The sequence below is a fragment of the Natrix helvetica genome (assembly GCF_964273705.1).
Source record: "Natrix helvetica genome assembly, chromosome: 3".
Lineage (NCBI taxonomy): Eukaryota > Metazoa > Chordata > Lepidosauria > Squamata > Natricidae > Natrix > Natrix helvetica.
Window position 1 is genome coordinate 70172039 of NC_138549.1, and position 25787 is coordinate 70197825.

Genomic DNA, 25787 nt, shown 5'->3' on the forward strand with positions numbered 1-25787 from the left:
AAAAACAGTCATGCCACTTTTTTCAGTGCCAATATAACTTTGAACAGTCACTAAATGAACTGTTGTAAGTCGAAAACTACCTATATAAATCTTTACATTTCGAAAATGTAAAGCTTTTGAGGATGGATATTGAATCTTAAACGAATGGCTAATAATGGCTATGGGTACTTTTTGGATGTAGGTATTTTTTAATTAAATGAAAGTTGGTGATACACTCAAAAATCTAATACAGTACACTTTAATGAACAATAAGGTGGAGAAGCCTGTATTTCAGTAACATCTGGAGTCCTGCAAATTGTCCCTGCTCTAAATAGTAGGTAATAATTTGCAATATTGCTAGGAATGTGTGAATATTCTTTAGAACTTATTTTTTTTCAGAGATAGAACTTGCATAAAGAAACCATAACCAATGAATCTAATCTTATGTATTGATTACCTGGATACAATCTAGTGCCTGGCTTTCAACAAATCAATTTTATTTTAAAAATATCACAGGTGAAATGTTTTTATTTAGTTATTTGGAGGAGTAGAAATTTATATGGCTGCCCAGTCACTTTCAGTGACTTTAGATGGCATACAAAAAATTAAAATGGAATATACAAAGAGTATAATGATTTCTAACTAGGAATCACACATTTTTTTTGCCAGTTCAAGAATTCCATACACAACGAACCGAATACTGTATTTATTATAGATTGGGTTTCTCTTATTCTTTTGAAGATTGCCCCCAAGCACTTTCAATCACCTTATTATCAATGTAATTTTTTAGGGGGGGGGGGGGGCAGGAAAGAAAATACAGTAACACAGAACACCAATGTTAACTCTTTAAGGCAAATTGTTTCATAGGATGGGAGACATAGGTTACTTCTCACATGCTCTGAACATTGAAATGAACGTATTAAGTAGGTGGGATAATGTCCCATCTACTCAAAAACAAGCCTTAGAAAATGAATTTCATGATTCTTAATATGATTCATGTGCACACAACTGCAGCTGAAATCTGGTATAATACGATCCCTCAAAGTGGCAACATCCTAACTGAGTATCTACGTCTACTGTTAAAAAATGAAGGTTGTCTCAAGTAGCCCTTGGTCCCATGCGGTACCAACTTATATATAAATGTATCTGACTGCGATATCCATCACTGCAAGGGAAATTCAATGCAACAGAGAACACCAAGTTGGTCTTTGTCCTTTTAGCTTCGTTCCTTTGTGGAAATGCCCAGCACACTGGAATAAAGGAATGCCTAGGCTGAATCCTCCCTATTTTCCCCCTCTCATCCCTTTTTCAGGCGCTCACGCAGGAAAAAGATGGACCGCCGGCCCCCAACTCACCGCTGTCCACCTTATAGCGCTCGTGCCGGGTGCGGAGCCCATCGATCTCGCTCTGCTGATCGGCGAGGAATCGCTCCAACTTGCCCTGCACGGCTTTGGGCAGCTTGGTCAATTCAGCGCGCTCCAAAACCTGCTGCAGAACCGCCGCCATCTTGGACGGCCCGCTGAAAAACACCTCTTTCCATGCAACACTCCCCCGCCCCTCCAAGCGCGGTTGTGTTTTTTTTTTTTTGACTCTTCGCCCCGGAAAGGGCAGAGCGGGAAGAAGGGAAAACGCGTCACGCGGCCGAAGGTCGCATGCGCGTCGTGTGGCCGGCGCACGCGCAAAACGCAGCAGTAACTACAGCTGATATTGTACTATAATTAATATATAATTAATATATACTTATAACATTAATTATATTATTATGATCATGTTTGTTGCTTGTATCCTTACGGTTTATATTGATATTGTTTCCTGATTGCTTATTTGTACCCTATGACTATCATTAAGTGTTGTACCTTATGATTCTTGACGAATGTAGCTTGTCTTTTTATGTACACTGAGAGCATATGCACCAAAGACAAATTCCTTGTGTGTCCAATCACGCTTGGACAATAAAGAATTCTATTCTATATTTTAATATATATTAAAATGATTAATACTACATTTAATAACGAGATCAGCTGTTATGAGCGTAAGCGTAGTAATGTGGCTGCTTCGGTTCAGCGACGCGTCGAGCAGCTTACCCAAATTCATGTATTTGGAAATGTGACGGGGGTTCTCTCTTTTTTTTTTTTTTTTTTTTTGCAACGCGGAAATGTCGGCATTTGAAACCAACGGTGGATGTATGAAAGATTTAGTTTCCGTGATTGAAATGACTGGCTTCCACTCACAGCTGGCTGGAGGGTTCTGAGAGTTTTGAAGTCCATGCGTATCGAGTTGACAAAGCTATGCAAACAGTTTTCATATTCTAATGATGGAAATGGCTCTTCTGCCGCCGGAAACACATCCAGCGTTTTTGTCGGCTTGCCTGTGCCATCTTGGATGTGGCGGAATTTATTTGGGAAGAGGCGATTTCGTTTGTTTATATAAAAGTTAAAAGGACACACGAGAAGCAGGAAGCTGCTATATCAGAGCTTTATGATATAGGAGACAAAAGAATATTAGGACTGCAGAAGAAAATCCGAAAATGCTGGGATTTCTTTTTTTGCCACGAATGAAGCGTGTGATTACGTCATTGGAATGCGTCCTGTTGGAGGAAGGAGAATACTGGCGCGGAGAGATGACGGACAGAGGGACACATCAGTGCTGGTGTAAAGGGCAGAAAGAATCCGGGGATGGTTTGAATGGGTCCGTATAGCAAGACAACACGGTGAAACATGAACTAAAGCGAAAAAGGTGATTTGGATTGCAGCTGCTGTATAGGAAATTGCATTGACAGGGCTGCAAGGGTGGAGATGAACAAGTGAAGTTTTTTTAAAAAAATAACCCATGAGGTGCAATGATACTAATCTCTGCGTAGCATTTCCCCTTCGTTGACTTTTTAAGAGTAGAAATTAAGGTCTGTTCCCTTTATTTCTAGGTTATCGAGCCTCATCTTCATCTCGTCGTTTATTACACATTTTATGATTTGGGCAACTGAGTCTTTGCTATAATGGGAAGGAACTACTTCGTGGAGGAAGCGGTTGGACAATATTTATCAGATCTGACTGCTAAATCAAAAAAACTTATTACTGGGCTTTTAGTAGGACAGGTAAGTCTGCAGTCTTTCACCTATGCTTCCTCTGTTGCAGTTAGAAGCCTCTTTTCTGAGAAGAAAACACTATGCAACTTCAGTTTATGTCATCAATTACCAATGTACATCTTTATTAATTGTTGTTGATGTATTTCACTAATTATGCAATTCTGTATATATTTAAATATAATTCCAACATCGTAGCTGTACATTAGCTATTGTCATTTAAAAGTGTCTTCTAAACTGAGGTTTTCATACTGTATAAACAGAAAAGAAATAAGCTGCATATGGTAGTTAAAATGTCATTTGATATTCTTCTTTTCACAATCTGTTCCATTAAATAGAGTTTTCTTGGATTTATAGTGATTGGTTGTTAACAGAAGTGATGTTGCTGAATACTTCAAATAGGAGCTAAAATATTTTTTGTGCATCTTGGAAGTCCTGGGCTTAAAAGGAAACTGTTTTAGCCATTTTTGTTTATGTGGCTATTTACACTTGCTTTACATTTGATAGTCCTGCATTTCTCATTTAGAATCAAGTTTCTGATGATGTGTACTGCAGAGATACATAAATTAATTCTTAGAAATACATGTAAGCTACATAAGGTCCAGTTGATGCCATTGTGTAAAGTGCCTTTAAATTGTCTGTATGGACTGCTTTTTGTCCTCTATGCAACTTTATCTTTTCTATTTTTCAGTGTTCCCAGCAAAGAGATTATGTTTTGCTGGCTATTCGAACTCCTGTAAAAGAGGAAGAAAGTAACAGCACTGCAAACCACCATACAGACTTGTCTACTATTGATGAAGAATGGATAGCAGCACATGCCAGACAAGTAATAAAAATTGTCTTACTTTGCCGTAGAAAAGGAATTTTTTTGTAAACCTCTCTCAGCTTCATAATGATCGTTTTTTTAAGTTAACGCTGTTTTCTACTGTTTTTAGACATTAATTTAAACACGGAACATTCATAAATATTACAATTATGCCAAAACTTTGCCATATTGAATATAGCTTTGTTGCTATATTCCTAGGTAGGCTAGGGCATTCTCAAGTGGGTGAGATGTCCTGTCATATCGACATAAGGCAGATACCTCTAGACCAGGCCTATCAAACTGGCAGCCCACGGGCGGGATACGTCAACGCGCAGGCCATGCCCACCCCAGCTCCGCAAAGGCAAAAAATGTCATATGTCACATGACGTGATTGAGTTTGACACCCGTGCTCTAGACCTTCCATCTTGGGAAGGTATAAAGGATTTCAAACCGTGATGAGCTTCTGGGATGAATGGACATGATCTGGTTTTCTGGTATTCTGATGTTTTGCTGTCAACCATGACTGTCCTCTTAAGAGGCAGCATGAGATGTTTTTCAGTGAAAAAGGGACTAACTAGGTTTTTATATTTAAATTTGGCAAGCTGATCTCTGATTGGTTAGTCTGAGGTCAATGGTCCTATGTTCTGCTCTCAGACCATTGCATTTCTTTTTTTTCTTTCTTAATCAAGGGGTTTCGGTAATTCTCTCCAACACTGAATATCTGCATGTTTAAAGTTAAAATGAGCATCATCATTTTCTTCTAATAAAGTATGGTTTTCTTTATCTCCCATGAAGCAATGAGAAAGACTAAAGGATTAAATATATGATCATATGCTTCTATGTTAGGTTCACAAAATCATACTAATGGAATTATTTCCATTTTGGGGATATATATTTTTTACTTTCTACTCACCAGAGATTGTGAGAACCATATTTCTCTCTCATATTGGGATTAGGGAGAAGATGTTGCATAAAGTGCATCCTAGAACAGGGGTCCCCCACCCCTGGTCTGTGGCCCGGTGCTGGCTGTTGTGAACCGGACCGCCCAAGCAGTGGGCGAGTGCTCAAAATTGCATTTGCACAAGTGGTGCATGCACGAAACCATGCCCTCCCCCCCTCCTGCTGCCATCACCAATCCATGGAGCCAAAAAGGTTGGGGACAACTGCCCTAGAAGGCAGGTGCTGGCAGTGGAACTACCAAAGTTTCTACTCCAAAGCAGGAGGTAGAACCAGGACATGAAGATCCGTTGGGCTGTGGTGAAGCATAGTAATAACTGCGCCATTGTAAACCTGTTTAGCTATAAATTACGACTTAAATGGCTATTATGACTATCAAAAGCCACTGAAAGATCAAGGCGCACAAGGTTGGATGCACAACACCATCCTGGCTTTGCCACAAGTCATAAGTATGACCAAGGCTGCCTCAGTATTCAAACCCATCCTAAAACTTGACTGAAACACATCTAGATAATCTATTTCCTCCAGAGTTCTCATCAGGTGCAGACCGACCACCTTCTCGACAAGTTAAAGATTGGCCTATATTGAAAAACCTTTTGGGTCTAAGGATGGCCACTTGAGGAATGGGCGTATCACTGCCTCTTTCAAAGCAGGAGTGTTAGGCCAGTAGTAGTAGTAGCAGCAATATGTTTGTATTTGATTCTCTTAGGTATCAAGAATGCTTCCTGGAGGACTGCTAGTTGTTGGTGTTTTTATCATTTCAGTTCCAGAGCTGGCAAAAGAAATCCAAAATATCCTGAGGAAGGTAGGTAACAAAAGTAATGTTTTGTTTTATTTTTATTCTTATTTAACTTACAAACATTTGTTTTGTTTTTTACAGTTACTGTAGATTGTTAACAACATTTGTTTTCTACTACGTAAGTGGCCAAAATGAAATTGATTGCCATGGGGTACAATAGAGATGATAGATGATAGATAGATAGATAGATAGATAGATAGATAGATAGATAGATAGATAGATGGTAGGTAGGTAGGTAGGTAGGTAGGTAGGTAGGTAGGTAGGTAGGTAGATAGATGATAGATAGATAGATAGATAGATAGATAGATAGATAGATAGATAGATAGATAGATAGATGATAGATAGATAGATGATAGATATAGATAGATAGATAGATAGATAGATAGATAGATAGATAGATAGATAGATGATAGATAGATGATAGATAGATAGATAGATAGATAGATAGATAGATAGATGATAGATAGATAGATGGTAGGTAGGTAGGTAGGTAGGTAGGTAGGTAGGTAGGTAGGTAGATGATAGATAGATAGATAGATAGATAGATAGATAGATAGATAGATAGATGATAGATAGATGATAGATAGATGATAGATAGATAGATAGATAGATAGATAGATAGATAGATAGATAGATAGATAGATCATATATACATAGATGCATACATAGATCATATATACATAGATGCATTGCTCCTGGAAGCACCAAGCCGGAAGCACCAAGCTGGAAGCAGCAGCCTGAAGATGATGAATGAGACTTCATCGAAACATCGTGAATATACTTCCAATTCTACGCGGGAGAAAACCCGAACAACCAAAGACGTACATAGATGCATACATATATACATACATACGTACATAGATGAAATGCTCCTGTAAAAAGAGACGCAAAGTATTTGGAGATAACAAAGTACAATATACTTTAATATATACTTTCAGTGAGTCACTGAGTTCCTTACCAGCCAATTGCAGGAAAAGAGCCCGGACCAAGCTCACTCGTCACTTTATATTACATACAGTATTGTGAATAACATTTGAAACAAATAGATAACACAAAGATAAAAAGCATCCTTTCCTTTAGAATGCATAGACAAACTATTAGATTGATCTTACTGTTACTTTTCACACTTGTGGTATCCTTCCTTATATTATCAACATGTGCTATAGACATCAGTGTTCCCTTTGCAATCTGTTATTACCAAATTCTGATGCTCAAGGACAAGCGTCTGGGTTATGTTAACTGTCTCCATAACTGTCTGTTGCTTATGTTAGCTAAAAGGAAGCATAAACTGACTTGAACTGTCTCCAGCACTGGGTATTGCTACTAAGCAACACAAAGAGCTATATCTAACAAAGGCTTGAATAACTCTAGATGCTTATTATTACTCTATACCACCATGATGGATAGATAAGGGACCTAAGAATCAGACTTGACTCTGTTCTTGTTCTGCTTTTGTCCAAGCTTCTTTTTGCAGTAGAAAAATCTGTAGCTAGAAAGAGATTGTGGAACATTGCAGAAGAAGATGTCTCAGATAGAGTGGTGCTTCATCTTTGTTCAACTACAAAGAAGTATCCTTTTTGCATCCATTTTCATATCATAAGTTCTATGTTCTTTCTAAATTACAGTTGATAATTCGGGTTTTACCTCTGCTTTACCTTTGCATAGTTCTAGCAACCACAATTCAAATCATTCCAAAAAAAATTACATAAAGGTGAGTTTGTTTTGTAGCTAGCTCTGCCCTATGATCTTGGTTAGTAAAAGCAAAAAACAAAATTCAATAGCCTGCTATTTTTACAATGTAAGTTAATTGATATATTGATGTGCTATGTTCAAATCTATGGGAACGGTTTTCTATTCAAAGACGGGTTCTACCCTTTTGTGTTGTGCTGCTCAGGATTAGAAAAGTTTTCTGAACAAATTTGGGCTGAAGATGTAACAGAATTGGGGAAGTGAAGTATGTTTGTGGGATTGGAGGTGTCAGAGGCCATTATATTAGTAAGTAGATACCACTGTATGCAACAGTATAGAGTAGATTGAATGGATGTTCAACATATAGTGTATAATATAGAATAAGATGGAGGAAATGTGTGTTTCCATAGTACACTGAGTTCCTTTGTTTTTTTCTCTTTTATTAATAACTGCTCCATCGAGATTTACTGAATTAAAGAAGCTGAGCACTGTATTTACACATATCAGAATTCCATTCTGATCCCATTTTTATTCATTATTATTTTAATGCTACAATTTATGTGCCGATCCATTTCTGGAGCCTCTGAGCAATTTGCAGTATGAATATAATAATATTTTTTTTAAAAAAAAGGCTAATACAACTGCAAACATTCTGATGTGCCATCATTCATTTGTGTCTCCAAACGCCTTTCTCAAGAGCCATATTTTTACATTCTTTTTCTTGTACCTATTTGGATAATTGTACCGAGACAACTACATAACCGTAGTTAATTAACCTTACACTAGAATATTAAATATATGGTGATTCTTCTATTGTTGCAACACATTGCCATAACTAAGAACACAATCATGTCATAAAAGATAGGAATCCAGATTCTAAATCAGTAATGAGGAACCATTGCCTTTTATGTTATTTCTAACTCCAAGATTGGCCAATGGTACTGATACTGTGATCCAGTTATATCTGAATCACCATATGTTTTCTATTACTATTCTAAGGTGTGACTTGCCTTAATAGGGAAAGTGTAAGAGATTTACTCTCTAGCAATAAATATTAATGTTTTCCTTCTCTACCATTCATGCAGTGTTGGGATTCAAATCTTTTTGCTACTGGTTCTGTGGGTGTGGCTTTGTGGGCATGGCTTTGTGGGCGTGGAGTGGCTTTGTGGGCACGGTTTTGTGGGTGTTGCAGGGGAAGGTTACTGCAAAATCCCCATTCCCTTCCCACTCCATTTACCTGCTTTCCAGCTCCGTTCTCCTGTTCAGGACAACAAAGGAAGATTAGCTGGGAGGCTGCGGTAGTTCTCCGAACTACTCAAAATTTCCATTACCGGTTCTCCAGAACCTGTCAGAACTGGCTGAATACCACCTCTGCATTCATGTGAAGAAGGCTCATGGTTTCAGCTTTCTACAGTAGTAAGGCTTATTAGAAACAGAATAGGAGAAGAAGGATTGGCCAAGATGAGTAACAACAGCTCCTTGGTTTATTTTTTTGTAGTTAACTATTGTTACTGAAGTAGATGTATTAATGCTACCTATTTAACTACCTAATGTATTTCATCACATAAATCAGCAGCAGTGCTGGATATGTATGGCTTTCTGTTTGTTGCTTAAAAAGAAAGCAAAAAGTGACCTGAACAGACTGAATTTTAATTCAGATCTTTAGAGGTGGCTGGGAGGGGTTTCATTATAAGAGTCTTAAACACTTCTTATTACTGTAGTATCTCTTAAATCTAATTAGTTACTGTTCCTTAACTGGAAACGAATACTTTGTCGTACCTACGATGTGCAAGATCCAAAGGTAGGTTCTATATTGGGTGAGAACAAATAACAAATTGAATGTGGGTTGCCAATCTCATCTAAGTTACCTGCCATTAAATGGTATCTTAAGTGGAACCACTTACCTGGTTGTTAAGGCACCAGGCTAGAAATTGGGAGACTGTGAGTTCTAGTACTGCTTTAGGCATGAAAGCTGACTGGGTGATCTTGGGCCAGGCCAACTCTGTTTATTGTGGAGAAAATTTGGAGGAGGATGGAGTATTAGGTATGCTTGCTGCCTTGAGTTGTTTATGAAAACAATAACGGTAGGATATAAGTAAATAAACTATCTTTGTTCTTAGATTTCAGTAGGGGCTCTGCCAGCTCCTGTTCAAAATTTGCTTGAAAGAAGTATGTTTGGGAGCAGCAATTACACATACGCAAACTAGAATTCTGTATGTGCCTACTTTGGGATTTATTGAATTCATAAATAAATGCATAGATTGAGTCATGTAAATTGGATGATTTATCATTTATATTTTGAGATTATTGGATTATTTACTATAGTAATTGAGCCTCTTTTTTCCCCCCTTTAGAGTACAGCTAAGCCAGCTGACTGGAAATATCAGAACGCTCTTTCTGCTTCTTGGCTATCTTTAGAATGCACAATTAATGTTAATATACATATTCCTCTCCCTGCCACGTTAGCCAGCCACAACCTAGAAAAAAATACAAGGGTAACTAAAAAAACTCACTTTGTGTTATTAATTATATCAAAAAAAATTGTTGCCATTCTTTTGCTTTCCTTAGTCTTTTGCCTGCACATCTTTCTTTGGTATCCATAATTTCCTGTAAGTCCCTCACACAGCTACTTTTTTCTCCAACAGGACTTTCTTTAACTTCTTTCTGTTTTTGTCTTGATTTTAGGAGAGATTATCAGTACTATATGTATTCCGAACACTGTCCATTGCTACTCTTGATAATCCGATATCAAAATGAGCAATGGAATGGAAATATAAGGGTTAAACATAACTTTCTGGGTTTAAAAATACTGTACATCCTTTACCACTAGTATATAACAGTAAATGTCAACATTAGATATCATCAGCAGTGGCCATTCACTACCAAATACTTGGATAATAACATACCATCCTTTCATTGGTAATCTAGCATGTCCATACTCAAGATAAAGAAGAGTAAGACCTTGAAACACAAAGTCACAGGTGTCAAACTCGATGGCATATCATGACGTATTGCAATGTTTTTTGCCTTTGCGGAGCTGGTGTGGGCACAGCCTGCGCATGAGGTATCCGGTCCGCAGGCTGCCAGTTTGACACCTCTGCACTAACAGTGTCTTAGAGATCATGTTATATATTTTATTTAAACGCTGTATCCACATATGACAGCTAAGGCCTGTTTCTTAGAAGCTAGTATCAAAAATTAGACTGAATCAACTTGTCTGCTTCATGATCTAAAATTATTTAAATTACATTTAAAAGAGAACATCTGAGGGTTGCCCAGCAGTTTATGCTTTTAAAATTATTTAAATGTATTTCACTTACACTGGTCAGAAATATATTAGATCTTTTAGTAAAATTACTCTTTTTGATTCTGTTTTATAGAATGGATTAGAACGTTGGGCTCAACAGTTAGAGGAGGCTGTCTTTTTGATAAATGGACAAGCCAGAGAGGAAGATGCTGACTTACTGGAAGGGCAGGTAGGTGGTGAACAATGTAAACTTGGAATTATTGTCCTCTGTAGCTACTTGCATGATAGGTTTTTCAATGCTCCATTGAAAACAATTGAAACTTTTGTTAAAGTAAACCCAGTGCATGCCAAATAAGTACATTGACATTTAGTAACTTAATAATACATAATGTTCAATTTGGACAATGTGTTAAGGTAGAGGCTTTTTTAGAATTGATTATGAATGGGCATTAGCTGGGATTAATAAATCTCACTAGGGCTCATATATGAATGTCTAAACAAGCCCCAAAACTATTATATAGAGTTATGGTTACATTTGGGTTAAAAAAAATCCATATTACCCATGTAGAGATTGAGGAAGAGTTTATCTCCTTATTTCAGGACATTTTGAAAAAATACAGGTAGTCTTTGATTTAAGACCACAGTTGGAACCAGAAAAAGGGAGGCATCACTTGAGTGCACCCAATTTTATGACCTTTTTTGCCATCATCATTAAGCAACATGTCCTGGAGTCATGTGATGCGTTTTTGCAACTTTCTGACAAGCAGTCAATGGGAAAGTCAGATGTGCTCAACAATGGTATTATTAATTTAACAGTCGCAGTAAATCACTTAACAAATGTGGCAAGAAAAGTTGTAAAATGGGGCAAAACTCACTTAACAAATGTTTCACTTAGCAAAATAAATGTTGGGCTCAATTGTGGTCGTAAGTCAAGGACTACCTGTACATTTAATTTTCTTTTATCCATTTCAGTTTTGCATAGATACACATTCAGAGATCTATTTTGGTCTAATGTGGATTTTTCTTCCCCTCTAACTTCCAAAAATTTTCTGTACAGTTTATGGTGAAATGAACATTTCCTGTTTTGGTACATGAAGGAGTCCAAGTTTTAAACTTTCCTACTATCCAGCACAGTAGAAAAATGTATAATTAAAGTCTGCTGTTACGTTAACTTTTTATGTCTCCTCCCTCATCATTTCTTGCTTTAGACTAGAATGATCCCTAGTTCTTATCTAATCCTTATTTCTATATTTTTTTAGAATACCAATAATTATGCTTAGTTTTGTTTCTTTAAAAAAAGCTTTTTTTCATGTCTTAGTTCTTTCTCCTTATTCCTCTCTGTGCCAATGGCTTCAAGTAAGAGTGGTTTAATGATTTGGCATGCCATAAATAGTATTCTTCAGTCTGGTCAGCAACCGTAAACTCTGCTACTGGATTTTAGTCTGTAATCAAAGTACAGAATGCATAGAAAGGTGAGGTGAAATCATTCATCGCTTCAATAGTTTCTACCATACACTACTTTAAAGGATTCTTCTTATAGTTAACCAGTCAGTGAAATTATCCCTGCTAGTTTGATCTCATGAGTCTAATAATGCTTATTCAGTGCTGCTCCTGCCTTCTACAGGCAAAATCCTAGTATTAATGCCTTGACAAAGGAAGTCTCCAACTTTCACTATCCCTGCCTTATCTCTCTTGTCTAACCCTATCAATGCCCTTAAATGCCCTTTTTTCCTGTTTGCATAATTAACCAGAAGGTGGCACCAAATCACTTTACCAAAATATTTCTGATGATCTGAAACTCTATTCCCAGCTGCCAATTATGCTAAGGGGGACGTGGCCAGATATTCTTTCCCTTGATTTACACTTGCCTATATTATTGTATCATTCAATAAGAGAACAGATCAAACAGACAGTTGTAAATTCAGGCGATTCCCCCCCCCCTCTTTTTAACACAACAGCAGATGTAGACTTTAAGCCTGACATTGAGATGAACATAAGAGGGTCTTATTCTTCTGAGAAGCAAAATATTATTCCATGGAGATACTTTGTACCTGTGATAATTCTTCCATTACATGAAATAGTTTTAAAGATTCAGAAAGCTACTCTTCTACTAAAGGATGAACAGGAGCAACTTATTGGTCTTGAGCCTCATGGCATCCTATCAACTTTGTACCTGTGATAATTCTTCCATTACATGAAATAGTTTTAAAGATTCAGAAAGCTACTCTTCTACTAAAGGATGAACAGGAGCAACTTATTGGTCTTGAGCCTCATGGCATCCTATCAACTTTGTACCTGTGATAATTCTTCCATTACATGAAATAGTTTTAAAGGTTCAGAAAGCTACTCTTCTACTAAAGGACAAACAGGAGCAACTCATTGGTCTTGAGCCTCATGGCATCCTATCAACTTTGTACCTGTGATAATTCTTCCATTACATGAAATAGTTTTAAAGATTCAGAAAGCTACTCTTCTACTAAAGGATGAACAGGAGCAACTTATTGGTCTTGAGCCTCATGGCATCCTATCAACTTTGTACCTGTGATAATTCTTCCATTACATGAAATAGTTTTAAAGATTCAGAAAGCTACTCTTCTACTAAAGGATGAACAGGAGCAACTCGTTGGTCTTGAGCCTCATGGCATCCTATCAACTTTGTACCTGTGATAATTCTTCCATTACATGAAATAGTTTTAAAGATTCAGAAAGCTACTCTTCTACTAAAGGACAAACAGGAGCAACTCGTTGGTCTTGAGCCTCATGGCATCCTATCAACTTACTTCAGTGAACATAGCTCCGTGTTTTACTGTTTTTGCAGTTTCCACTTCCTTTTCAAGCTCACATAGCAAATGAAACATACATGACAGTCCTTTTCACAGAAATCATTCTCCTGGCAGTATTTGTGACCAGAATCTCACCCTTATGGAATTTCACAGATTTTACAGTACCTACCAATCTTAGCCTTGAGTAGGAAACTCATCGATTCAGACAGTTGGTTCACATTCAGAATGTGTTTTTTTAGGGTGAGTTTCTGTAACTTAAATTAAGTAAAACTAAAAATTGCCCACCTAGCCCACAAGCATTTATTTGAAATTATCATGAATAAACGTGGATATAAACAACATAATAGTTTAGCTTTGCATGTTTCATTGAGAAGGACAAAATCACAATCTCATTCAAAAGGCAGTTATTCCACCTGCAGTCAGAAAACTTAATTTCACTGATCTTGGTTTAATACGTCAAGAAGACTTGGAATATAAATGTTATTTCTCGTAGCAGAAACACACAGAATTCAGTAGGAGAAGAACCTGAATCAGCTCCAGTTTCCTGGGAGAGCATTTTAATCTGAACAAGTACATCTCTTTGCTGCCTCTTAAAAAGTCACTCAGGTTGCCTCGTTCCTTTTTACTCGCGATTTTAATAGCATATAGCCTGGGTTGCTACTGTCTCTTCTCAATCCAGAAATTCTTCCATGCCATTATTTTATTTATACCAATTGATAAGATGCTTTTGAAAATTGTATCACGATCCAAATAATTCTTCTTTCTAGCTTTTCCTATGTATTGTTGCAAGCTTCAGTTCTCCATCCTTATTCTTAATTTGTTACTGAAAAGATCTTATATATATTCTTAGATTGTCTTAAATCAAAGTAGAGTTTAACCTCTTCTTAGATGCCTCTTTTGCATAAAAACTGGGGGGGGGATGCAAAATTAGAGATTAAGGTCACATTGTTTGAGAATGCAATGTACAATATCTGTGGAGTGATTATTAATATTTATACCTAAAAAAAACCTAAGCAAAGCAAAATACCTTATCACCAGAATTTTCTTTGAGTTACGCATTACGTTCTCCAGTATGGTGATCATGGAAATCTGATAACAAACATAATGTTGTGCCTCATTGATTCTATATTCTACCATACTTTGAGTTCATATTTAAAAAATAAACTAACACTTTGTAGTATTAGAGAGTTACTCCAGTGTAATGGTTAAGGCACCAGATTAGAAACTGGCTGTGTGTCCTTATCCTAATTCAGGCATAAAAACCATCTGAGTGATTTTGGGCCAGTCACTCTCGACTATAGAAAGAAACCAAGGGCAAACCGTTTTCCAAAATCTTGCCAAGAAAACTGCACAGACTTCTCTAGGCAGTCACCAGGATTCAAGATTGATTCAAAGGCATATATATTAACATTAACTATCAAGAACTTAGCTGAACTGCAGAACATTTGTTGTCACCTATGAAATGAATTAGAAGTTTTTGCAGAAGGGTGGAAAACTTTACCGAGTCATTAAATGTTTTTGTCACCCAATCGTGTAAAAAACAAAAAACCACAACAGCTAAGACCTAATGAAATACTCAAATGTCTAAATGTTTTCCCCTGATAGATTCTAGTTTAGCATTTGAACCTTACCAATGTTCTTTTCAGTTCAGCTGTCTTCTGTACTTGAATTATCCTTACAGAAAAAATCCAGAGGATATATGCCATCAGCTACTAGGAATCTTGATGTTAGGGTCTTAACACAATTGGTAAGTAAAATTTTTGACAAGGGGGTTAAAAAGTAAGATGGTACATCCTCCATTCAGATCTCACTCACATATCAGGTCATAGCCTTAGGCAAATTGGTAATTATTAATCTTGGCTCCCCATCTCAGGAAATGAAAATAATGAAAATCTACAGAGTGGTAGAAGTTTTTTTCTGGGAGTTTTCCTTTTTTCCCCCCCTAGAACGTTTTCACTTTCCATAAGTAACATGAAAGTGGTTGGTAAAACATGAACGCTGGTTGAAATATCTGCTGATTTGTTTAGGAGGCTATAGGTAGTCTATTATCTTTCTGTATGAATGCAGATTATTTTCAAAAATATTAATAAAGAATATGCATTAAGCATTTTCCAGTGTAGAAAAATCCTGATGGTGTTCCTCATTGAAAGCACCTCCTATATGGAGCAGCCCCTCTTTGGAAATGAGACACACACACACACGCCCCTCAATTAGCCTTCTGGAAGTTATTTAAAATGGAACTTTCCACAGAACCTTGGGGATAATTGGGGCAATACTATTTTGTGTGATGTACTGCCATGTTTCCTTGAAAATAAGACCTGTTCTTATATATATGTATTGTCAACCAAAAAGGTCTTATTTCACCAGGTCTTATTTTGATGAGGGTCTTCCATTGACCCACTTTGTGGGGCGGCACCAACAGCCCTGCCCAGTAGGAGCCTGCTGCCAGCCCACTACTTCTACCACTGTTTGTGTGCGTGTCACCCTCGGCCTCAGTTTCGCTGTCAGAGGCCTTCAGGAAAGGCCTCTGCAGCTGAGAATTGGGCTCCGGGTTGATGTGTGCAGTGCCCCCTGGTCTCATTTCACCAAGAAACAGCCAAGAAACGAGATCCAGATTGAAGTGTGTGTCACGCCTGGCCTCCCTTTCGTCATCAGAGGCCCTTTCAGAAAGCCCTCTGCAGCTGATAACAGAGCAAGCAGTCACAGAAGAAGTGGGCTGGCAAGGCAAGGCAGGTGTCGGGGTGTGCGATGCCTGGTAAGTAGGGCAGCTCCACCCGCCTCATCCCCACCCTAGCTTAATTTTTATCCGTGCGCCTCACCCTACCCCTTGCACCCTGGAGTGGGGTCTTAATTATGGATTTTTGGGGGGTGGGTAGGGTTTATATTGGGTGCACATGTAAAAATCAAGCTAAGACTTACTTTCAAGGTAGGTCATATTTTTATTTCTTTACCATGGATGTTTCAGTATTGTACATTTTGATGTTGGTAACTAAGAGGACCATTTGGAAATTACAATGATGTGGAAGTCTAATAAAATAAATCGAACTTCACATTTACAGCAGAGTTTACCATTATTAAAGATAGGGTGGAATTGGCTAACGTATGTACTATTTGTGATTTGTGACTCTTCTTTGTTTCAGATGCAAAGTACAAACTCCAGATCAACAGCTACAGTCCAAATCTGCAGTGGTTCCATAAATCTTAAAGGAGCTTTAAAATGTAAAGCTTACATCCATAATAACAAACCTAAAGTTAAAGATGCTGTTCAGGTATTTTTACTATCCCTCCTCTTTGAAAAATTTGCTTGTTTTCATGTTCCACCCAAGATCTCTGATTTTGCTAGCAAATAAGGGATATAATTACAGTAGTCCAAACGTTTTTGACTAGAGATTCCATGTATGCTTTTCTTCAAAAATGATAAACAGACCTCAAATATATATTAGCCCACTGTAGTTTTGTCATTTATTGTCCCAATACATTTTCAAACATCTGATTGTGTAACAATAATTTTGGGGATAGTGTTGACAGGGTGAGCATAACTGGAGTGGCTGATGATCTTAAAACTTGTATTTTAATAAAAGTGTAGCAAATTCTAACTTTTTTTTCTAAGTTAAGACCTGGGAGGTATTGTTATATGGTTTTTTTAATGACTCAATGGTAGTTTGTGTCTAGTCATGATTTCTTTAGGCCAGTGGTGGGCAACCTTTTTTTTCAACTGAGCCAAATCTCGCCAAAACCACGATTGAAATTTATTTTGAGAGCCACATTTTTAAAACCGAAAATACATAGGATGGTACACTGTTTAGTTTCAATAAACTCTGGCATTTGAAGCACGCAAGTCTTAAAGCTGTCAAGTTACAAGATCCTTGCATCCCTAACCCTTTAGGGAAAAAAACCCAAGGGGTCTTCAAACCTGACAGCTTGAAGACTTGTGGACTTCAACTCCCAGAATTCTGAGAATTGAAGTCCACCAAGGGCATCAATCATATTAGCCCAGGGATCTGCAAAATTGGCTCTTAAGACTGGTGGACTTCAACTCCCAGAATTCTGAGAATTGAAGTCCACCAGTCTTAAAACAGCCAACTTTGCAGACCTCTGTGTTAGCCCAAAGCCTGGCGCTGGGCGGGCCTTGCTCCCCCATTGGTGGAGCCCCAAGAAGCGAGGAAGGAGAAAAAGAGACAGAGGCCAAGGAGCTTCCCCCCACCCCCTCCCAGCAAAAATCTAACTGGGGAGCCGGGCGGGCAGTAGCAAATTAGCCGATCACGCCGCGTGGGCAGTAGCAAATTAACCGATCACGCGGCGTGATCGGCTAATTTGCTACTGCCCGCCCGGCTCCCCAGTTAGATTTTTGCTGGGAGGGGGCGGGGGGAAGCTCCTTAGCCTCCGTTTCTTTTTCTGCCACCTCACTTCTCGTCCCCGCCCGACTTCAGGATCCTCCCTAACCATTGTGGGTCAAAAAGAAAAAAGGGAAAGGGGCGCTTGTTTTGAAGTGCCCGAGAGGAGGGAGGGGAGCGGGCGCCCGGCACACACAAGAGCCACATTAAAGTGAGTGCCGACCACTGCTTTAGGCTATGTTTGTACAAATAAGTCCTAGGTTTGTACAAATGACTTTTCCAACAAAGTGTGATATATGAACATAGCCAGAGCCTCTTGCTTGTGTCTGAGGAAATGAAAGATGCTGAGAATAAGGAGCATTTTTTATCTTTGATTTCAAACTATGAGCCCCACTTTCAGTATCTGCCAGATTTCTATAAAGTGATATGCACACTCTTCCTCTATTGAGGGAATAATAATCAGACAGAATGCCCATTATCAGAAGCCCCTCTTCCAGTAGTTTCATCTTTAAAAAAAATACTGCAGCCAAAAAACTCTATTGCCATTTCTGTGACAATTTCCCAAACTGGCCAGCAGTCTTGCCTAGAAGGCAAGTTGAATTTTCACAGTGTGTCATCTAACTTGTTTTTATCAGACACTATTTCCTCTGCAAAGACGGATGCATTTGGTTTTCTTCACAGTCACCCTGGTAATGATTTCAACTATTTTATAAGTTATTCAGTTTATATTATAAATTTTAGAAGGAGCATGTATTAGGAATATACAAAACTGGTAACAGAATGTTGCATAGCACTTCAGAGCATTCCATTTCTTTTCCTGGCCTCATGGATCTTCCAAGGATTGGCTCAGAATGGTGGGTTTTGCGCATGCATAGCTTTGATACATGTTATTCTGTGTTTCTTTTGTAGGCCTTGAAGAGAGACATAATAAACACTCTCTCTGATCGTTGTGAAATATTGTTTGAAGATTTGCTTGTCAATGAAATACCAGGAAAGAAAAGTAAGAGAAGAAGGAGCCCAATAACCCAATTATATGCTTTTAAAAATTTAATGTAGTTTCTCCAAACTAATTTTATTTGAGCTTATTTCCACTTTAGAAAGTGCATCATCATTATTCTATACACATTTTCTAAAAGTGCACTTTGTATAAATATTTTAATTTTGGACTTCTCTGTCACAATATTTAGAAAATAAGTAAGGGATGTGTGAATAAAACTAGAACGTACTTGACATTTTTGACAAATTATGCTGCCCTATATTCAAGGAAATTATATTAAGCATCCTAGCATTATACCTGGAATAAACACTATGGTGAAAAGTATGCCAATGTGTCTACAGAGAATTCCAGACACCTTATCCACTTTATTTATATTTTTCTCAGAAGCTGAAGATCTCCTGTTGTCTTTTGGAGAACTGATCAAGCTAAATGTCTATGGACAAGTTTCTCTTGTCTTTTTGTTTTCCCACACTCTTGCATGTACTGTGTAGAAATAAACAACTATTCACAATGCTAATTTATCTGTTTTTGGAAAGTTTTCATCTTTAATATGGCCAAGTGGCTTATAATTTTTAACTAACTCTTCAGGTAGCATATTTGTGTTTATATGTGAATGCTATTGCTCTCTATGTATGTATGTATGTATGTGTGTGTGTGTATATGTATGTATGTGTGTGCATATATATGTATGTATGTATGTATATGTATTTGTGTTACAACCCCTGGTATGCCCAAATATGGGAGGGAGCTCACTACTCCCTCTTTCTGTCATTCGGCTCATCACAGAAAACCATGCAGGCAGAAACCCATATTTTTATTTTTAATGTTGCCTTTTTATATTTGTGTTGTATTTGTGCTGATAAATAAATAAAGGGAGACTAGTATGGATCCATTTCAAGCTGTTTAGCTGGTTCGAATCCCAGTAAGGGTATGGCTAGCTGATGAGAGCTAAACAGCTTGAAATGGATCCATACTAGTCTCCCTTTATTTATTTATCAGCACAAATACAACTTTATATATATATATAAGTTATACCTATACCTATACTTACATACATACATACACACACATACATACACACACATACATACATACACACTCACTCACACACTATATTTTTCTGTTGAAACATGAATCTTTCAGAATTACTTTCTTTCCTCAAGATGTTCTACTCTCTTCCATGTTTCCTTTTTCCTTAATGTCCTTTTTTATTATCACAGACTTCAAGGGCAATTGTTGCCAATTACTTATATTCTTCTCTTGCAGCAAAAGCAACAAACAATATTTTGATTCTCTGTGTCCTTCCTTTCATGGAGAATATGCCTTTGATGACATGGCTTGGAAAAATATTCTAATCTCAGTTACCTGCTGTGCCCAGCAAGCAGTACTTGATTAAAAGTACCATTTTTCTAGGAAATAGATATATTATAGCAGTGATGGCAAACCTTTTTTGCCTCACATGCCATAAGCGGGGGGAGCGCAGGGGAGGTCGTGCACAGGGGTGCTGCACCCATAATGCAGTGTGCATGCGTGCATGACAGGCACATCCCCCATTTTTGCATGCTTTTTTCGCCCTCCCCAGGCTCCAGAGGCTTTATAGGAGCCTGGGGAGGGCAAAAACAGCCTCCCCCGCCCCCTCAGAGGCCCTCCAGAACCTTCAGGAGCTTCCCTGAAGCCTCCGGAGGGCTTAAACCGGCCGTTTCTTTATAATAATAATTTATTAGATTTCTAGGCCGTCCCCTCTCCCCGGCATTTTCTCCCAAGTCCCACCATTGCCTCAATAGAAGAGAATATATATAGCTCAGAGCATAAACTGAACTATGCTCTCTGAATTTGGTTGATTGCTTGCAGACATTTCATTACCCAACTAGGCAACATCATCAGTGCCTTTATCTCTTACCGATTAACCCAAAAGATGCATGCAACACTCTTCAATGTAGTATAAAAGTATAAGAAGTCAATTTAATATTAATTGGATGCTGGGATCTTGCTAGTGTATTATTATTACAATTATTCAAAAGTATAGTGATGCTATATATGTGTTTCATTTCATATATGAAATGTCTTACACTGTTAAAAAGTATATGTGCAGCCATAATTTGTGTACAGAGTGTGAACAGTATACAGCAGTGTTGTTCAAGCTTTTTTGATTAGTAATTAACAAGGAGTTTCCTTTCTTTTTGTTTTAGACTCTGAAAGGGAATATCACATCTTACCTTGTAGAGTTTTCACTCCCATTGTGGGATCCAATGTGTTGCTTTGTGATTATAAATTTGGTGATGAGACAATCAGGGAAATTCAGGAGCATTTTCTTGAAATGATGGATCAAGCTGTTCAATCAGATGATTTGCATATTGCTGAGGAAACGAATACAGGTAAATGTAACTGCTAAGAATCAGATTGTTTTCTGCTAGGAATTACTCAGAAACCAAACCTGAGGCTGAAGCATGTTTTAATTCAGGCTCACAAATGTTTGTTACGTTAAATGGTTTCCAAAGGCACATGATGTATCTCCAAAACATTTTCCTGTGATATTTGAAGGAATTTTTATTGGGGTCTTTCCCACTTTTGAAACTTGTAACCAGACAGTAACCTTAAGGGCATTGCATTATAGTTCATTGCAAAATAGCATTTTAAGTAAGTATTTTAATATGTAAATTATTTTAATTTTTTAAAAGGAATGTTTCTTAATCACTAGGAGGATTTTGAACTCTATGATCAAAGTATGTTTATTAGTTTTCCTTGGAGCTAAGGACCAACTAAGATGCTGTAGGAGATCTTCAACAAAATGTCCTAGGACCTATCTTTTGCTTAAAATAATTTGGGAGACTCCTGTTTTGAAGCAGACCGTAGCCCAGGTCAAAAAGAAAGTAGGAACAATAGTGATGTTCAGTTTTTTCCATCTGGCGTGAGACGCTCATTCAAGCACTCTTACATTTGCCCTTTCATAAATGGTAAGCTGTAGAACAATCTTTAGCTGAAGCACAGAAAAATAGATTTTTTTCCAACTTAAAGACTAAATCTTTTATATCTTGTCTAGCTTAACCCTAAACTAAAACACCACAAATTCACTTTCTTGGATAACGCGAAATCAAAAAGTTCAGAAAATGAGCATACAATTCTCCACTCTCCCCAAATCCTTCTCATAAGGATGGTGGCTTCTTAGAGAACAAGCACCTCAAAGGAAACAAAAGATGATTTTCTAGAAATTATCTCAATATCCCAAATGTGTTATCTGCAATTGTATAATCTTTTGAGCTGTATAGTAGTGCACAAGGGCAACTGATGAAAAGTAAGAGACCTGCTTTTTCAGTGTATCTCAGTTTAGCTCAGTGACTCTTCACTAGGTGTAATTTGTTGCATTGAATAAAACCTTTTAGTGTTTATATTTATTTAAAACATTTTAATTATGTTTTAACTATAATTATGTCAAACACAATCCTCTGAACAACTGATAATTTGATAGATGCTTCACCGTACTTCACAGATCTATATTTTAGGAACTTCTGTTCCTTATCATGAAAAAGTAAGATATACATTAAGTGGTTTGACTGAGTCTCGGCTTCTCTTTACCAAAGGTTTTGAACAGAGAAACACAAATAAGATTGTGGGTACCTCACTGAGGATAATCTCTTCCCTTTAATTTATTCTTAATCTAGTTGAAGATTTATTGAATCCAAGAATGAGCATCCTGGCTCTACACGGCAGAGTAGCCATGACGTGCATTAGAATAGTTGTGATTAAGATGACTTCCATGGCAAGGCAAGCAGAATTGTTCCATTGTGGCCAAAAGTTGGATTTTTAAAAGCTGAAATACATTTGGGTGATGTGGTGCCGATGTTTTTTAAACTTTGTTTGCCAGTTTCAGATATCATTTTTATTTCTTCATTCCGCATTATGGATATTAAAGAAGTGTTTGTTAGAAAAACAGCAAAAAAGTGTAAAAACCATTTGGTCAACTTGTTGAACTTACTTCATTTTATGTTGACATTAATACCCCACAGCCTATTAAGAAATAACAAATTTGACACTGCCAATTTTAATAATATAAATTCCAAGTAAACCTGCTTTGATATCTGATAGCCACGTGGGACATTCAGATTTGCAAAGAAACATTTGTAAAATCTATTTCTACGTAAAAACTAAGGGACAGATTGTTCTAGGACACAATCCTAAAATTTATGTTCAACATTATCTAGTAGAAATTACCTGGGTAGAATTTCCAGTAACTAAGGAACACAATACTATGATTATGCCTCTTAACTGCTCTCCTATAAGTTAGCATTTTTAAAATAGTTCTGACTGGTTACAATGACAGATATTCCATTGTGTTAAGTAAATTAACTTGTGGGATATATTCTGTTGATTCTTAGATTTTGCAACTATAGAAAGAAACGTTGACAACTTACAAAATGATTGTAGAAGGAAATATTGGGAAAAAATTGACTTGCTTTGAGTGGGTTCTTTATTTGGGGAGATAATTGTTGCACATTGTTGCCTCCATTGTTGCAAAAGCTTCTATTTACATAGTTTATACATCATTCTTTCAAATAATAATAAGTATAGTATAGCACAGAAGAATTGCTGATGCTGAGTATTATGCAAGAAATCTTTGGGAAAATTTTGTGTGAAAGAAATAATGTACATTTGGCTATACACAAATGGGAAGGGAAATTAATAATACAAGACTGTTTTCATCTTCTCCTGAGGTTTTTTTTTTTAAGAATAGTGAAATCCATTTCTTCTTCAGTTCTTTAGAGTTCCAGGTATTTAATAATTACTAATACGCATCTTAAAAATTATTCCACGTGCTTTATTTGGATAATCTTCCTTGGGGTGTGAGTTGAAAGACAGTGGTGTCTAAGTAAGACCCAGGGCTGTTTATATCTTGTATGCAAAATTAAATTACACAACAAGAATTTGCATACATAGACTTGGTTGTTCCATCCTGAGCTCTGAAAAAAAAATGTGTTTTAAATTTTTGATGGAGAAAAGGAACATTGGGTTAGAGATGTTCAGGCAACATACAAACTCATGCTTTTGTCTTATTTCTTTTAATTATAGTTGAAGTAAGCCTGCCAAAAGAATTCCAAGATAATACACAACCAAAGCAAGTGACAAAAGAAATGCTACTGTTGAAACTACATCAAAATATGGGTATGCATATTTTAGCCTTCTCTTCTGAACTGCTTAAAACAGTCACTTTTAGTATGATTTATCATTTCCCTTGAAGGATTCTCACGCAGTCTTGTTTACATTTATGTCTAATTGTTTTAATGGTTATTTAAGATTGTTTTAATCATTGGTTTTATTGTACCCTGCCCAAAGTCACATTTGTGAGGTTGGTGTCTGTATAAATTTAGGTGGATGGATGGACAGACGGAGAGACAGACAGATACAGACTGAGTCATCATTTAACAACCATTTGAAGTTACAACAATGATGAAAAAATAACTTTGCAAACAATCCTCATATTTATGACAGTCTCAAGCAAAGTTGAAGTAAAAACATAAGTACAATTGCAGTTTCACTTAGCAATCAATTGCTTTGCTAAGCAACCAAGTCCTAAAGATTGTTAAAGAAGGAGTACTTGTGGAAGACAGATAGACAGACAGACAGACAGACAATGTAAAGAACACTCATTGCCTATTGACTCAGTTGTTTTGGTTCCTGATTTTCTAGCATTCTTTGCTGTTGCAGTTACTCTTTATTTTTTTTAAATATACTTTTCTCCTGCCTGAGGAAGCCCTGAATAGATCCATAGGAGAAAGTTATACACAGTGTACTACAAAATTAAACTAATAAAAATGCAGTTTTTAGCTGAAATACCAATTTGCATTATCTTTTTTTTTTACATTTCTTTTCAGGAGTGGTGATTGCTGTGGCAGTTGCCATATCTGCAATAGCTTTCTCCTTTAACTACTTCAGCGATTAAGCTTCGGAAAGCGAAAACGAACTTCAGAACTCATATCATTACGGATGTACTGTAAGGATGCAAGCATCTTGAACTGAATAGGTTAAGATATGTTGTCATCTAACAATAGCAATACATGGCTCTAAAAAAAGCAATTATATATTCTCTTTCTTCATGAAAGTAATGTAGGTGGCATACATTGCTTTTTGGGGAAAAGAGAGAGAATTTCAATCAATCAATCAATTTAAATTTATTAGCCGCTCCCTTTCCGAATAGGACTCGGGGCGGCGTACAATGGAGTAAAAAACATATAACATTTACATAAACCCATGACATACATAAATACAAAGACACACATGTACGGAGGAGGTTAACAGATACAATACATAGACAATTAAAAACCATTAAAATACCCTAATTATAAAACCCCATGTACAATCCAAATTCAAAATGTTAAAAACAGACAGTCAGGAGGGGTACGAAAAAATTACGGTTGAGCCAGGCCAGATAGTTGAAAGAGGTGGGTCTTCAGTTGTACACGGAAGGAATTTGCATTGTCAACTGGCACATACAAGGGATTAATTTTTCAGGGGACAACTTATTTATCTTCCTTGATTCATCTACACTTGTCACAGAGTATATATAAGTATTTGTATACATATGTATTTATTTCACAGTGCAGATATCCTGTACCAGCCATGGTGGATACTGGTGACTCTCTTATATAATAATAAAACATAGAATAAAACAGTTAGTTGCTATGATTGAAACTCCAGCCAAGGTTTCATTGGAATAGGATATATTTTACTTGCCTGTGAAATGCAAGAATACCACTGAGAGAGATTCCAGAAATTAAGGTCTATTACAGAGAAGATGTGTCATTATGTCCACATTCTCTTCATGCTGCTTTCAAAAGGAGGAGTGTTTCATGCATTTTTCTTTCCTTCTTCCCATTTTTAAACAAAACTTTATTTTCCATTTCCTTTGGGAAACTTTCATAAAATAAACTCAAAATAAACTCAGATGTGATCCTTTCTAAGTTTATAAAAGCGTTACAGGCTAGGATCATGTTTAACCTGCTGTTTTGAAATATACGAAGTTTATTTGCTTTCTGTTTTATGTCCGCTTCATTGTTCACAACCCAAAGCCTCAGGGGACTGAATAGTTTACAATATTTCAAAAATAAATACGTTTAAAAAACTAA

General features: G+C 37.0%; 2 protein-coding genes across 4 annotated transcripts in view; one reads left to right on the forward strand and one right to left on the reverse strand.

Annotated features, from left to right (window-relative positions):
• TPR (translocated promoter region, nuclear basket protein) overlaps window positions 1–1547 on the reverse strand; it is a 63127-nt gene extending 61580 nt beyond the window's left edge. For all 3 annotated transcript variants that reach the window (XM_081948478.1, XM_081948477.1, XM_081948476.1), the window contains exon 1: window positions 1335–1547. In XM_081948478.1, the coding sequence (XP_081804604.1) occupies window positions 1335–1485 (151 nt within the window). In that variant the 5' untranslated portion in view covers window positions 1486–1547. The remainder of the gene's footprint in view (window positions 1–1334) is intronic.
• A 569-nt stretch (window positions 1548–2116) lies between these two features.
• Window positions 2117–25787, forward strand: ODR4 (odr-4 GPCR localization factor homolog). The gene is made up of 14 exons (XM_081947170.1): window positions 2117–2715; window positions 2900–3070; window positions 3750–3884; window positions 5530–5625; window positions 7081–7187; window positions 9073–9109; window positions 9663–9803; window positions 10689–10784; window positions 15020–15085; window positions 16479–16607; window positions 18582–18672; window positions 20859–21044; window positions 23734–23826; window positions 24537–25787. The coding sequence occupies exons 2-14, from the start codon at window positions 2972–2974 to the stop codon at window positions 24602–24604; spliced, it is 1344 nt and encodes a 447-aa protein (XP_081803296.1). The 5' UTR covers window positions 2117–2715; window positions 2900–2971; the 3' UTR covers window positions 24605–25787.